The sequence below is a fragment of the Eretmochelys imbricata genome, chromosome 7 (assembly GCF_965152235.1).
Source record: "Eretmochelys imbricata isolate rEreImb1 chromosome 7, rEreImb1.hap1, whole genome shotgun sequence".
NCBI classification, from domain to species: domain Eukaryota; kingdom Metazoa; phylum Chordata; order Testudines; family Cheloniidae; genus Eretmochelys; species Eretmochelys imbricata.
Window position 1 is genome coordinate 75,660,690 of NC_135578.1, and position 16,478 is coordinate 75,677,167.

Sequence of the window (16,478 nt, forward strand, 5' to 3'; positions counted from 1 at the left end):
AGTCTCCCTTGATACGTTCCAGTGAGAATCTATCCGTATCATTTGTTCCCACTTGAAAGATAATCAATGAATTCTTCCCGCTGTCGTTAGGTTCCTCCTCAGCCTCAGGTCCACATCCCGTATCTTAGCACCCAGTAGACAGCACATCCTTCTGTTCTCTGGATCATCTCTGGTTACAGGTCTGTCTAGTCTTCTCAGTAATGAGTCCCTAATCACGTAGACCTGCCTTTTCCTGGCAATGGTGCGATTCTCCAGTCTATCCCCTGTTCCATCTGGCTGCAAGTCCTCTCGATTCCTATTGTCCTTGGCGATCCTCTGCAACCCATCCCGTATCCTCCTGGGGCTCATATTTGGTGGTGTTATCTCTATTGACTCTTGCCCTCTTCCTATAGGACTAGCTGCTCTTCTCTTCTTCCTTGCCCTCTCACCTTCAGTGACCACCTGCTGTGCCCCTTCTTCATTTTCCAACTCCGCAAACCTGTTCTTGAGCTCTATTTCTCCTTCACTAGCCTGTCTTTTCCTTTGCCTGGTTCTCTTAGTCACATGCTTCCACGGTCCATTTTCTTCACCAAGCAGTCTCCCCTCAGAATTCTTCAGTCCTCCTTCCATCTGCAAGTCTGAGCTTTTCCCTTCAGCTGCCTCATGTCTTTGCTCTATAATCTGCTCGAACCCCCTGCTACGCTCCAACCAACCACCTGCATCTCCAATCCTCTGCTCTTCTCTTCCATCAGCTCTATCAGGCGGCACTTCATGCAGACAAAACTCTTTCCAGGTACCCCCTCCAGGATCATGTACGTGTCGCAGCTTCCACATCCAGCCATCTTCATTGTGTCTTCCACTACTTGGGTCACTCCCACTGCTGCCTCTGTATCTGTCATAGCCTTCCCACCTAAATCCTGTTAGTCTTCTCCAACAGAACTCCCACTCAAACTCCCCTGTTTACAGCTCTGTTTGCTGGTTCCTGTGCTGCTGCAGCTGTCTGTCAAGGTACTGAACAGTGAGCTGTGGTTGAAGAACTTATACCACGCCCACTCTTAATTTTGCACTCTGTATCAGCACATGAGCATTTCTCATGTGCCTAAGCTTTTAGTACTAGGTGCTGATGTTACAATACATTGAGAAACTTTTCACATCCTTAATCACAAATGAAAATGAAATAGATTTCAATAGAGTTCAGTTTGTTAGTCTGTGGGAAGTAGTGAGGCTTAATTCTCTTGTTGTTTTGAGACCTGCAACCTGAATTTTTAAAGACGGGTCTGGTTTATATCTGCAGAGTTGTGTCCTTCTCAACTTGAGGTGATGAAAGAAATGTATATAATACAATATGTAATAATTTTGTAGATTGGTTTCTCTGTCATTTAGTGGGAGAGTGTTCTCCGAATACTGCAGAGAGATGAAAAATGTTGTAATTTCTCTTCCATAGTCGAAGGGCAGGATGTGGGAGTATTGGATCTCCATTCTCTATGTGAACAGTACTCATACGAAAAGCAGAATGACCATTTAGAGTTTTTGCTGTAACACTGTAATGAAGTTTAAGGAGCATGTAGTTCCAGTGGGAATTCCTTCTTAACTAAGTGTTTGGGAATAATTAACTTTGTTCTGGAATATCCAGTGTGTTTTAAATTGTGTGTGAAGTTGTAGCATAAATAAGTCACAAATAATATAAAAACTCTTTATATATCTGTAGCTTGAAGTCTTAGTGTTAAATAAAAATACTTAATTAAATTTTTTACCTTGGAAATTCACTGTATAAATATAGCTGTTTCATCATTTATTCACAGCACAAATACCATGAATTATGCATGGGATTCAAAAAGGCTTCTGGTATTTGTGGTGATACATTGACAGTTAAATGAGCCGGGAAGTACTAAGAGGATTACATAAAGGATAAAAATATTTAAGATAAAAGCTTTTAAGGTTAGCATTTAAAAATAGTTAATTTAAAACCAGTTAGTAGTATTGTTGAACATGTTTCAGGGTTTAACTTAATGGTCACTGTTGCTTTGCAGTTCGCTACTAATCTTGATTTGTAAATCCTGTGTCTTTCTGGTCCTAGACTACTTTTGAGCAGAGATGACCAATTAATCAATCACTGTTGTTTGCATGATATGAATGAATGATTAGACTGAGGCTACAAAATAAATCTTCACTTTTAAATTAAGAGCCTGAACCCATTCTTATTAGTTTCAATAGGAACTAAATACAGCCCTCTGCCAGAACTTAAATCTCAGGCTATGTCTACAGTACAGCCGGGATCGACGCTCTGAGATTGATCCACTGGCGGTCGATTTAGCGGGTCTAGTGAAGACCCACCAAATTGACGGCAGATCACTCTCCAGCCAACTCCTGTACTCTACCCCACACGAGAAGAGTAAGGTAAGTCGACGGGAGAGTTTCTTTTGTCGACCCCCCGTGGTGTAGACCCCACGGTAACTTGACCTAAGGTACGTCGACTTACCATCAATAGATCTCACGTAGCGTAGGTCGACTTACCATGGGTAGTGTAGACATAGCCTAAGTTTCCAGAGACAATGGATTGCATGAACTCATTGTCCTAGATCAGGGGTGGGCAAACTACGGGCCGAATCCGGCCTGCTGGATTGCCAATGCTGCAGGCTCTGCGCCGCTCCGGGAAGTGGCCACTTCACGTCACTGCAGCTTGTGGGGGTGTGGCGGCAGAGAGCTCCACATGCTGCTCTTGCCTGTGGGTACCTTCCCTAAAGCTCCCATTGGCCAGGAACAGGTTACTGCAGCCAATGGGAGTTTTGAGGGAGGTACTCACAGGTGAGCGAAACACGCGGAGCCCTGTGCCCCACTCCGGGGGCCGCGCAGGGACGTGGTGCCAGCAGCTTCCCGGAGTGGCGCGGGGCTGGGAAGGCAGGCAGGGAGCCTGCCCTGGCCCCGGTGTGCGCCGCTACTGCTCCGGAGCCACTCTAGGTAAGCCTCGCTGGGCCAGAGCCTGAACCCCTCCTGCACCCCAACTCTCTGCCCTAAGCCCCCGGCCACATCCTGCACCCCTTCTGCACCCCAACTCCCTGCTGAGCCCCCTCCTGCACCCTGCATCCCTCCTGTACTCCAACCCCCTCCCCGAGCCCCTTCCTGCACCGCGCACCACTCCTGCACCTCAACCCCCTGACCTGAGCCCCCTCCTGCACTTCCCACCCCTCCTGCACCCTAACCCCCTTCCATGAGCCCCCTCATACATCCTTCCCCTGCCCCAACCCCTTGCCCTGAGCCCCTTCCTGCACACCGCACCCCCCCCACACACACCCCAACCTCCTGCCCCGGCCCTGCAAGCAATTTCCCCACCTAGATTTGGCCCTCGGGCCAAAAAGTTTGCCCACCCCTGTTCTAGATACTAGTCCCTCTTTATAAAGCTATATGCATACTAAATAAGAAAAATGAGTAGTTGAACAATGATTGGTTATGATTTCACAATAGTGCAAAACGTTAAAGTGAAATAAATTTGCATGTGTGTGAATTTACCTTTCAGTAGTACTCTGGTCAAATAGTATTAAAAGTTTGCTGCTGTAAAACTATTTCTTAGATTTATTTTGTTAACAAATGTCATTTTATTCACAGCTGCTGCTGAGGGCAAAGGCAAAAGTGGGGAAGATTTTTTTCAGAAGGTAAGAAACCCCTTTGTTACAATCCTACATTTGATAAGTACAGTAATTCGATACATTATTGTGGGAAGAATTATACTCCAAATTATGGTGAAATTGATGTTTAGCGCTCTCTCTAATGAATATTTTGATGTAACTTCCACAATATTCCTTCATTTCCTAACCATGGTGATTATTAACACTTTTTTTTATTGTTACCATAGTTTTTTAGTAGAATGTATATTTGGTATCATATGTATAACATATAATATATTTAATCTCAGTTTATTACAGGGTACGTATCACAAAGTAAACAGTATAGTAAGTTTGATTGTAAATATGTTGTTTCAGAGCCCATTGTTAGATAGATGTACATACATAGTGAGGGGAAGATGAAATTACATGAAGGCCAACAAACAGCTGCAATACAGAAGACATTAAGTTGTCTTGAACAGAAGTCTGTTATTTTTTTAATCCTCTTCAATTGAGTTACATAAACCTGAGAGAAGACTACCTAACTAACTGAACATTATTGCCCCTTTCCTCCCAAATCTGCTGTAGAATGTATATTCTCAGGTAGTCATGAGGAGTCCTCTTCTGGAAGTAATATTTTTCTTTCTTAAATCTTTCAAAATGTTCTTGAATTCCAAAACTTTTTGTCTTTTATAGTTCATTTTTATCAGCTGATTTGTTTTTGGGAGGCTTCTGCTTCCCATGAAATTAGAGAAACTTCCCAGAGGATGAGACAGCGTGATCTAGAGGTGTGAAACTGGCCTTTGTATTTCATGGGTGAGGACAGGAGAAGATTGTACGCTTTCCTTTTAGGGTCAACAATCTTTAGTTAAGTGAATTTGGTCACGTCTTGAACTGGCAGCATGACCCCCTGAGTGACAAACATGTGAGATACCTTCAAAGAAACAAAATTACAGATATTTTTCCTTGTTACTGTCAGTCTCAGTCCAGCTTTTTGAGTGTCCAGAGCAAAAGGCATAACTGAACATCCACGAAATGGCAACAATTATTCTGAATATTGAAAGGATAAAATCTTGGCCCATCTGAGGCCAGTGGGAGTTTTGCCACTGACTTCTTCAGTGCGGCCAGGATTTGTTAGACCAGGGGTCAGCAACCTTTCAGAATTGGTGTGTCGAGTCTTCATTTATTCACTCTAAGGTTTCGCCAGTAATACATTTTCACGTTTTTAGAAGGTCTCTTTCTATAAGTCTATAATATATAACTAAACTATTGTTGTATGTAAAATAAATAAGGTTTTTAAAATGTTTAAGGAACTTCATTTAAATTAAATTAAAATGCAGAGCCCCTGGGACCAGTGGCCAGGACCCGGACTGTGTGAGTGCCACTGAAAACCAGCTCGCGTGCCACGTTCGGCACGCATGCCATTAGTTGCCTACCCCTTTGTTAAACCTTTTAGATGCCTTTGGTTTCTGTATTATCGCAAGAAACAGGAATGGTCCATCAAACTACTGAACGAAATAGGTGACTGGAGTCCTGCATAGCAGACTTTTTTCTTTATTGTCACTTGAATGGTTGAGTGTTTGATCATTTCTATCAACATGTCCTCTCCAGCTACTCCAGATTTAAATGATTCTATCCAGATTTAACAATGTTCTGGCTTGTTATACAAAACATACTATACATTATTACCATAATCTATTTTATAATTCTAGAGTTTTGTTAGATGATGATGTGAAGTCTAACGTGTGTTTTAAAAACAAACAAAAAAAAACCCGAAACCACCTTTTAAGTTGCATTAGTAGTGTTAGACTAGTATAATGTTTCATTGCAGTTTCAAACATTGACAAGACTTGGAACTTAGATTCTAGGATGATTAGGAACAAGTTTTCTTATAAGATATGTTGAGCATCTCTAAGAAGGAAATTTGCGTGTCTCACAGTGAAGGCGTGTGGTTAGACAGTTGCAGAGACAACATAGAAGATTAAAAAAACTGTCTGATAGCATTTGAACCACAAAGAGAAGAAATATTGGTAGCAAATGAATGTTAAAGCGAGTTATGCAAATACTTTTTCAAGACCAGTAGTAAATAGTTCTATGAAGGTTATTTTAATTGAGGTCTATATGTCCTGATGCTTTTAGGTTTAGTTTGCTGTGTACTCTGTACTGTAGAGAACAAGTAGTGTCAAACAGTCTTTGATTTGGAAATTGCTTGGAGCTTGTTTAGTCCATGATGTTTTTTATACAACCAGTTGATATATAAATATTCTATGATTTCTTGGTTCTACCTGATTAAAAAATTATACCAGAATTTGAAGCTCTTGCTGAGAAATTACTGAATGATAGATTCAAGAAATTGGTTTATTTGTTTTAGGAGTGAAAATTAATGGACAGCAACAAAAGATTAATGGTAGCCTTAGCTTTTATTTACAAATTCCATGCATACACAATCTTTGATCAGAAATGGGTTTTAACCTTAATACTAGTACAGTCCAGACTTATGCTCTCACGCCTACTTTTTATTCATAGATTGGAAGATGAAAACACAAGCTTTCCTGTATTTTTAACAATTAGTTGCTTCCTTAATTTTGTATGAACTAGCTTGAATGAATAGTCATTGAACTGAACTAGTTAAATAAACCAAAATAAAGAAAATATCCTCCCTGCACATGCAGAAAAGACTACTGTTCTCAAAAGCTGTTTTAGGATTTCAACAATATCTGGTTCCAAGGAGAGATGACCCGTGCCTGCTGATAGTTGGGGGTGGAGGTACAGTGTGAGGGCAGCCAGCTTCAGCAGTGTTACTGGGCATACTCAGTCCATGTGAGCATGCTCAGTAAAAGCCAAGGGGCGTGTGACCCTGTGAGCCTCTTCTCCTCCCCACGCATCACCTCTGGTTCCAGTCATTTCCAGCGTTTTGGTGGTTTGACTCTCTAACTTCAGCAGCAAACATGTACTGCTTAATATTGCTCTTTAAATTTAATGTAAATGATTTTAATATATTAATATTATATAGTATAATTTATAGTAAATTTAGGCCTTAATATAGCTTGTCACCATTTCACATTTTAATTTTAAATAGGTTCACTTTTAAATATAAACTTGTATTTATATTAAAAAATCTGTTTTTATTAAATACAATCATCAATTTTTATCCACACTGAGCAGTAGCTTCTGCAGAATCCTTTTGCAGTGTGCTGAGTGATTCGACAAAGCTGCTATCTAGAATTCATTTTTTACCTTTACAAAAGTATTCTTTTGAGTCCAGATTAGACTGGATTTTCCATGCAGGGGAGCAGTACATTTGTTCACTTTTCAATTAGTAGTAATCCACCCAGACCTCCTTGTCATTGCTAGCTAGTTTCTTTTGTGGGAGTCTGTAAAGACCGTATCATAAAGGTGAAAAGAGGTTACTTACTGAAGTAAGTTTTGTTCTCTGCGTGTATTACTACCTTTATGGATACCTATTGACGTGATCTTTTGCCCTGGAGATGTAAAGGCTGTGTCACGGTTATACAGGATCCAAGGGACAGTAGGCGAATAAGGACATCTATTCATGTTGTTTTAGAATGCTGGAATGGAGGGCCTCGCCATGCTCTCAGAATGGCTGTTTTAAAATCATTCCATGGTAGGGCATGTGACCTTAGTATGGATCTGTGAAGGCAATACATTTGGAGAAAGCAAGTTACGTCAGTGACTCTCTTCCCTCCCCCCCCCATTATATTCCATTTGCAGATATATATTTTGTTTTATTTGAATGACACATTTTCCATGAGAGACAAGGTGGATGAGGTAATATCTTTTTTTGGACCAACATCTGTTGGTGAGAGAGTGATTTGAGGAAGAGCTCTGTGTAAGATCAAAAGCTTGTGTCTCTCACCAACAGAAGTTGGTCCAGTAAAAGATATTACCACACTCAGCTCGTCTCTTCAATATCCTGGAACCAACACCACATTTTCAATGTTCTGTTTCTACTTCTATCACAAAGAGGAACAAAGAATTTGTAAGGAATGTTTTCCTTTAGATGTGGAAGAATGGGATGTAAATTGAGTAAAGATTCTTTGGGGCTAAGTATGGTTTGAGCTATATAACTTCCTTTTGAAATTCTGTAGCAATTTGATTACAAATATACACACGGTTAACTTAGTGATTTGAGGAGCATATTTTGCCAGAAAGAACAGATTTTCATGATTGTCACTGAAATAATATAAATTACACTCTGTGACATTTTAAGGATCAATGGGTTCTGTCACCAGTGCCCTGTAACCTTAGGGGCTTTTATGCTGTTCAGCTATGGTTCAATTCCCTGACACCAGTAGCCTGCTCACAAGCACAAAGTCTCATCTTGGCACCAGCATCGTTTCTCCTATCAAGGTGACGCCAACAGCCCCTCCTGTCCAGCCTCCTCCCCGAGCTCTGTAGTACCAGATACTTGGACTGTCTGTCTCCCTCTGTTTCATCAACTTTGAAGGAGTGAAATTAGCCCTCCAGCTTACTTTGGTGCACACACTTCACATAGTTTACACACCAGAGACCAGGCTTGGGGTAAAAATAAGCAAAGTTTATTTAACAGAAAAACCACACGTTCAGAGATGAAATCGTAATGGAAAGCAAACATACACAAGTGACACAGAAAATAAACATGAAGAAGCAATCTCAGGCTTTACACTTTCATATTAGATGAAATCACTTTTTTAATAAAAGTTTTACCTATTGCCTTTGAACAGTTTAATTGCATACCCCCAGATAGGGTGACCAGACAACCCTTTTTAAAGGGACAGTCCTGAATTTAAGTCCCAACTTTTTCTTACAAATGGGCAACTTGCCCCATATTTTCTGTCTCCCCCTTCCCTACCCATCAGTACTGATGGGTCCTGCTGCTGGCCGGATCCCTGCTCACCAGTTGCCCGCCCACCAGCAATGAGTGGGAGGGTCCAGTGACTTACGATGGGGGTGGGTGTGCAAAGTTGCTGATAGGGCTGGCTGCTCCCCGCCTGGTCTGTCAGCTCAGCCCCAGCTGCATGCTGGGTCTCGGCCAGCAGGGCCTTGCCCCTGTCTTGTTTCCGGCCGGTGGTAGCTGCATGCTGTGGCAGCTGGTGAGTGCAGGCAGGGGCCAGGCAGTGGCGGTTACGTGTCTCCTATGCTGCCCACCCATTGGCCTTTATGTGCTCCCCCTCTTGCTGTCCTCTCCCTGCTTTGCCCCATCCCACCTCTCAGCTTTGATGTTCCTCCCTGGCGGGGCACTGAGCAGAGTTCTCCCATCACTGAGCGGAGAACCAGCCCCTGGTTGTTGCGCTCAGCTCATCAACAGCCTGTTTGGCAGGCTCCTTTCTTCCTCCACTGCGTCTGGCTGGGCTGGCGCCTCGGGAAAGCCCAAGACCCTCGGGCCTGGTGTGCTGGCCAGGAGGAGCCAAACCCTGCATGTGTCAAAGTCCCGCATAGTACTGGCACAGGGAAGCCTCTCTACCCCTCAGCTTAGCTCTGGAGTGGCGGTGGGGGGAGCGATTTCCAGCCTTTTAACCCACCAACCCTGCAGGCTCCACAGCAGCCCCCCAGGCAGGGGCTAGACACACTCTCCCCCCCCCCCACCCAAGGTCCTGCCCCCAGGGAGCGTGTGGCTGCTCTGTCCCCTAGGCACCCTCTGCTACTGAGCCACTTCTCTCCCCGGGTTTGCTGAAGCCTCTGCAGCAGGGTGGATTTAATTTAAATCAAATTGATTTAAATCACTAATCAGGAAGACTCGATTTAATCATGGTTTTCTACATAAAAGTGCGTTCTTGTTGGTTGTTATAACCTTAATACATATTCTTCACAACTCAGAGATAGATGTAGGTTTCATTTTTAGAAGGTACATACTATACGTTTTTAAACAGTGATTTATTTTGAAAACGCTTCAGATTAGTTTCACAGCTATATCAGGAAATGAATGAATGATTGGTTATTTCATTTACCAAAGGCAATTGAAGCAGATAGTTCACCTCCCAATGACTTCATAAATATCTCCAATTCAACAGGTTAATCATTAGTATTTGGAAGATTTTCTTGCCATGCTGTACTAGGAGGAGAACATCACCAGACAGACATTTAAATTGTTTTATTTAACTAAAACAGCAACATTAAGTATTCTGGATTTTTTTCTTCAAGAGCAAACATATAATATTTTAACAAAACAAGCACATGTCCCTCGTTTCTCACATTTATCTCCAGACGATTTCTCCTTTTCCAGATCTATTCCACCCCCCACAATCTTCTATTCATTGAACTTTTTGAAACTTTGCCCTTTGAGAGAGGTAGGGGATTGACTCTGTGTACACAAATTTACAGAGGGACAATAGAGTTGATGTCTGTTGCTTCTCACCTCTATATATTATTTGTTTATTTATTTATAACAAGCATGTTTCCTCTGGAGACACAAATCCACACTTTGAGAACTGCAAAACTAAGCATCTCTGATGGTATCTTCTAGACTGAGCACTGAGTCCCATTGGGTAGATACAAAGATTAACCTTAATAATCTGTACAGAAGCCTGGGGAACCCCATAAGATTGGGTTCCCTAATCCATGAACTGTTGTAACTCATTTACAAAACTTTTCTTAAATACTACATGAATATAGTGTCCCATACTGTAGAATTAGTATTTATAATCCCTATTCCATGATGAGATATCTTTGAGCTATAATGTGTCTTAATTAAAACTATCTTTAGATCACATTTTTGAGGAAAAAACCTATTTAAATAAAAATCCAATTTCTTTTAAAGTCATTGATTTTTATCCGTCCTGCCCTGCGTCAGTTTCCCTGGGCCCTGGTGCACAATGCATCCTTAGGGCTTAATCCCTTCATGCCTGCAATGTAGCCAAGGGACAGGAGGCAGCTGGGTTATGTCAGTAGCCAGCAGCAGCCTGGAGGTGTTAGCTGCCTTTCAACACTATGTGAGCAGGAAGGGACAAGCTGCTTCCAGCCATGGAGGGGTGGGAGGGAAAGAGATGAATGCTTCAGACACAGAGTCAAGTCATCCCTTCCCCTCCCTCGCCACGGCTGGAAGCAGGTCCCGTCCCTTCCCTCCCACACAGTACCAAAAGGCTGCAGCTGGGAGCCATATTCTGGTGTGAACCCTGGCAGAAATCTGGGGCATGGGGGTCATGTGACCCTCTTGCCTCGGGAAGACATGGCACCTGGTTCCAGGAAAGGCGAGTCCATCCTGGGGGCTCAGCCAGGCATAGAGGGTGGAGAGCACCATGCAGGGAGGGTCAGGTCCGTCATCGTGTCTCTCCCCTTCCTACCCCTTTCCTCCCTCCCCATGTGAGAGAAGTGTATGAGAGTTCGTGTGTGTCACCTCTCCTGTGTGAACCCTAAAGCTTTAAAGATAGGTAAATAAAAATAATCCAACTACGCAGTATGTCTTTTCAACAGGGGCCCAGTCCCTTGATGTTAATTTGAACAATTGTACTGCATAGTTCTGATTGATGTTGAACTTGCTTAAATATCAGTAATTTTACCAGGTGTCCCATATTCAGCATAGGGAAATATGGTCACCCTGCCCCCAAATGTGGTGGGGATTTAGTGTTCATGGACAGCCTCCCACATAGAGACTGTTCCTCAGGCCACGTCTACACTACAAAAGTACTCCGATTTTACAGAAGTCGATTTTTGGGAACAAATTGTATAAAGTCGAGTGCATGTGTCCACGCTAAGCACATTAATTCGGCAGTGTGCATCCACAGTACTGTGGCAAGCATCGACATTCTGAGCGGTTCACTGTGGGTAGCTATCCCGCAGTCCCCGCTGCCCATTGGAATTCTGGGCTGAGCTCCCAATGCCTGATGAGGGCCAAAAATTTGTCATGGGTGGTTATGGGTAAACGTAGTCAGTCAACCTCCCTCCCTCCCTCCCTCCATGAAAGCAACAGCAGACAATCATTTTGCGTCCTTTTCCCTGGATTGCCCGAGCAGACACCATAGCACAGCAAGCATGGAGCCTGTTCAGCTCACAGCAGCAGTTATGACCATTGTAAACACCTCGCACATTATCGTGCAGTTTATGTAGAACCAGCACCTGAAAAACCAGGCGAGGAGGCGACTGCAGCACGGTGATGAGAACATGAGCACACTTTTCTCTAAAACCGTGGTCCCCAGCAATCTGGAGATCATGGTGTTACTGAGGCAGGCTCATGCTGTGGAACACCGATTCTGGGCCCGGGAAACAATCACAGAGTGGTGGGACTGCATAGTGTTGCAGGTCTGGGATGATTCCCAGTGGCTGCGAAACTTTCGCACGCATAAGGGCACTTTCATGGAACTTTGTGACTTGCTTTCCCCTGCCCTGAAGCGCAAAATACCAAGATGAGAGCAGCCCTCACAGTTCACAAGCGAGTGGCAATAGCCCTGTGGAAGCTTGCAATGCCAGACAGCTACCGGTCAGTCGGTAATCAATTTGGAGTGGGCAAATCTACTGTGGGAGTTGCTGTGATGCAAGTAGCCAATGCAATCATTGAGCTGCTGCTATCAAAGGTAGTGACTCTGGGAAATGTGCAGGTCATAGTGGATGGCTTTGCTGCAATGGGACTCCCTAACTGTGGTGGGGCGATAGACGGAACACATATCCCTATCTTGGGACCAGACCACCAGGGCAGCCAGTACATAAACTGCAAGGGGTACTTTTCAATGGTGCTGCAAGCACTGGTGGATCACAAGGGACGTTTCACCAACATCAGTGTGGGATGGCTGGGAAAGGTTCATGACGCTCGCATCTTCAGGAACTCTGGTCTGTTTAAACGGCGGCAGGAAGGGATTTACTTCCCAGACCAGAAAATAACTGTTGGGCATGTTGAAATGCCTATAGTTATCCTTGGGGACCCAGCCTACCCCTTAATGCCCTGGCTCATGAAGCCATACACAGGCACCCTGGACAGTAGTAAGGAGCTGTTCAACTATCGGCTCAGCAACTGCAGAAAGGCGGTAGAATGTGTATTTGGACGTTTAAAGGGTCGCTGGCGCAGTTTACTGAGTCGGTTAGACCTCAGCAAAACCAATATTCCCATTGTTATTGCTGCTTGCTGTGTGCTCCACAATATCTGTGAGAGTAAGGGGGAGACGTTTATGGCAGGGTGGGAGATGGATGCAAATCTCTTGGCCGCTGAATACGCACAGCCAGATACCAGGGCGATTAGGAGAGCACGGCAGGAAGCACCGCGCATCAGAGAAGCTTTGAAAACCAGTTTCATGACTGGCCAGGGTACTGTTTGTTTCACCTTGATGAAAACCTGCCCCCTTGGTTGCCTCTAAATTCCCTGTAAGCCACCCGGTGCTTCAATCACAGCTTTCTTGCAAAGTCATTATCATTTAAAAAATATGTATTCTTTATTAATTATAAAAATAGGGAGATAACTCACAAGATAGCCTGGGTGGGGTGTGGGAGGAGGGGAGGAGGGAAGGAAAAGGCCACTTTAAAACTTCTTGAATGACAGCCTTCTGTTGCTTGGGCTGTCCACTGGGGTGGAGTGGTTGGCTGCCCAGAGCCGCCTTCCCGCCCTCCTCCCCCGCGTTCTTGGGCGTCTGGGTGAGGAGGCTGTGGAAATTGTGGAGGAGGGAGGGCGGTTAAACAGGGGCTGCAGCGGCAGTCTGTGATCCTGCTGCCATTCATGAACCTCCACCAGGCGCCGGAACATGTCAGTTTGATCCTGCAGTAGCCCCAGCATTGCCTCATGCCTCCTCTGATCTTCCTGCTGCCACTTCTCCTCACGTTCATCGGCCACTTTCCTGTACTTTGCTATTGTGTCCCTCCACACATTTTGCTGAACCCTGTCAGTGCCAGACGACTGCATGAGTTCAGAGAACATTTCATCGCGTGTGTTTTTTTCACTGCCTTATCTGAGATAGCCTTTGGGACGGAGGCGGGAGGCTTGAAACATTTGCAGCTGATGGAGGAAAAAGAAGGGAGTGAAGTATTTAAAAAGATACATTTTACAGAACAATGGATATACTTTCACGGTAAACAACACTATTCATATTACATAACATGTGATTTTGGTACAAGATCGCATTTTGCATCTTATATTGAGTGCCTGTGGCTTTGGTGTTAGAGATCACACATGCAGTGCCGGGCAACAGAATTCGGCTTGCAGGCAGCCATGGTAAGCCATAGTCTTTCGGCTTCTGCAGCCTTCATAACAGTAGTGCCCTCCTCTCCCATACCAAACAAAACCCGTTGAATTGGCCATTTAGTGCTGAGGTTTCCTGTTTAACGTGCAGCAGCAGAAACCAAACTAACCCCCACCCCATCCAATTCTCTGGGATGATTGCTTTACCCCTCACCCCACCATGTGGCTGATATCAGGGACGATCCCTCCTAGCCAAACGCGAACAGCTCAGCACCAATGGCCCCCCACCTCCCACCGCGTGGCTAACTGCGGGGAGGATTTCTTTTCAGCCACAGGGAAACAGCCCAGTAGGAATGGCCACCTCTGAATGTCCCCTTAATTAAATTCCCCTATTTCAACCAGGTTACTATGAATATCACGACTCCCTTGAGGATAACACAGAGAGATAAAGAACGGATGTTGCTTGAATGCCAGCAAACACCGGGACCATACGCTGCCAGGCTTTGTCATGCAATGATACCAGATTACTTGCTACTAGCATGGCGTGGTAAAGTGTCCTACCATGGAGGAGAGAATAAGGCTGCTCTTCCCAGAAACCTTCTGCAAAGGCTTTTAGAGTACCTCCAGGAGAGCTTCATGGAGATGTCCCTGGAGGATTTCCGCTCCATCCCTAGACACGTTAACAGAGTTTTCCAGTAGCTGTACTGGCCACGAATGCATCCCAAGTCCTCAGGGCTACTTAATCATTAAAAAACGCTTGCTTTTATAACATGTATTGTATTTAAAAAGGTACACTCACCAGAGGTCCCTTCTCCAGCTTTGTTGTGTTGGGAGGGTATTTCAGTCAGGGTGCGAAAAAGATCCTGGCTGTTGGGGAGAACGGTGTGCTGTGTGCTCTCCTCAAGCTCGTTGTCCTCCTACTCATCTTCCCTGTACGCAAAATCCTCAGGCCTGGCGGAGAGTACCCCATCATCGGAGTCCACGGACGGGGTGAGGTAGTGGTGGCGGCCCCCCCTGGAATTGCATGCAGCTCAGCATAGAAGCGGCATGTCTGGGGCTCTGTCCCAGAGCATCCGTTTGATTCTTTGGTTTTCTGGTACGCTTGTCTGAGCTCCTTAAGTTTCACGCAGCACTGTGTTGCGTCCCTGCTGTAGCCTCTGTCCCTCATGGCCTCGGAGATTTTTTTGAAATGTTTTGGCATTTCGTCTTTTGGAACGTAGTTCTGATAGCACGGATTCCTCTCCCCATACAGTGATCTGATCCAGTACCTCCCGTGTGGTCCATGCTGGAGCTCTTTTTCGATTCTGGGACTGCATGGTCACCTGTGCTGATGAGCTCGCCTGGCCAAACAGGAAATGAGATTCAGAAGTTCCCGGGGCTTTTCCTGTACACCTGGCCAGTGCATCAGAGTTCAGAGCACTGTCCAGAGCGGTCACAAAGGTGCACTCTGGGATAGCTCCCGGAGACCAATACCTTTGAATTGCATCCACACTAACCCTAATTCGAAACGGCGATGTTGATTTCAGCGCTAATCCCCTCGGGGAAGAGTACAAAAATAATTTTTAAGAGCCCTTTATGTCGAAAAAAATGGCTTCTTTGTGTGGACGGGTGCAGGGTTAATTCGATTTAACGCTGCTAAATCCGACATAAACTCGTTGTGTAGACCAGGCTTCATTGTCTGGATTTGCACTTTCTGTTCGAAGCCTGCTTTTAAAAGGCATTTTCCTTTTTTCTCTGTCCATGATGACTCATAACTATTCAGAGTAGGGAAATTTCCTCTTGGTTTGATAGCTGGATGTCTTAATCTCTCCCCATTAACTCTAATGGCCCATCATTGTCTTTTCCTGGACCGAACAATGGATAGTTACTTTGAGCTGGTTTCCTGGGCCTGGAGGTTTTTCGCCTTCCTCTGTAGCATGGGGCACAGGTCACTTGCTGGAGGATTCTCTGCTCCTTGAAGTTTTTAAACTACGATTTGAGGACTTCAATAGCACAGGTTTTTTGCAGGAGTGGTGGGTGAAATTCTGTGGCCTGCATTGTGCGGGAGGTCAGACTAGATGATCATAATGGTCCCTTCTGACCTAAATATCTATGAATCTATGAATCCCTCTGTGAGGTGTGGTTGGGTTATGAGCACAGTTTTATATATACATACATAGGTTCATAACTACAGTTTGCATACATATCTCATAAAGACCATCTAGTACAGAACATTAAAGACCTTAGTTGGGATACTTTTCTAGTACAATAATACAATATGCAATCAGTTGGTTCGCCTGCTCATTTTGGGGGTTTTAATCTTCTGCTCTCCCTTTGGGATCTCTGGACCATGATTGTCACCTTGTCTCCAAGTTTCACTTCAAAATATTAGTGTGTATGAAGGACAATTATGTGTCAGCAATGAATATTATTCCTCGAGTAACCTACCTCTTTTTATTTTAAGCTCGGCAAACAAAGCTAAGCTGCAGTAATGCACACTTCATCTTACACTTCATTAAGCACTTCTTTTTTTCCACACTTTTGTTTTTGCTTGTACAAAATAGCTTACGGCCTCTGAAGCCATACTTAGACTATTTCTTGGGGCGGGGGTTGATTGAATTACACATTTGACTTTTGTATTTGGATACTTTCCATATGGTAGTCACAGTTTTAAAATAAATAAATAAAGCATGCCTACGGGTACCGTAATTGTAATGAACCTCATGGTGATTGTACAGTAGTCGGTGCCATTGGTTGTTATGTTTGATTTGTTTCTAAGACATTACCAAGATTGTTAATCTAGTAGGAAGTGTGTCCTGATTTAT

The 16,478-nt window shown here is 44.2% G+C and overlaps 1 protein-coding gene across 1 annotated transcript in view; it reads left to right on the forward strand.

The window, feature by feature from the left end:
• Nucleotides 1-16,478, forward strand: part of BICC1 (BicC family RNA binding protein 1) — a 228,813-nt gene that overhangs the window by 75,666 nt on the left and 136,669 nt on the right. The window contains exon 2 of the mRNA XM_077822492.1: nt 3,583-3,629. Coding sequence (XP_077678618.1) covers nt 3,583-3,629 — 47 coding nt within the window. The remainder of the gene's footprint in view (nt 1-3,582; nt 3,630-16,478) is intronic.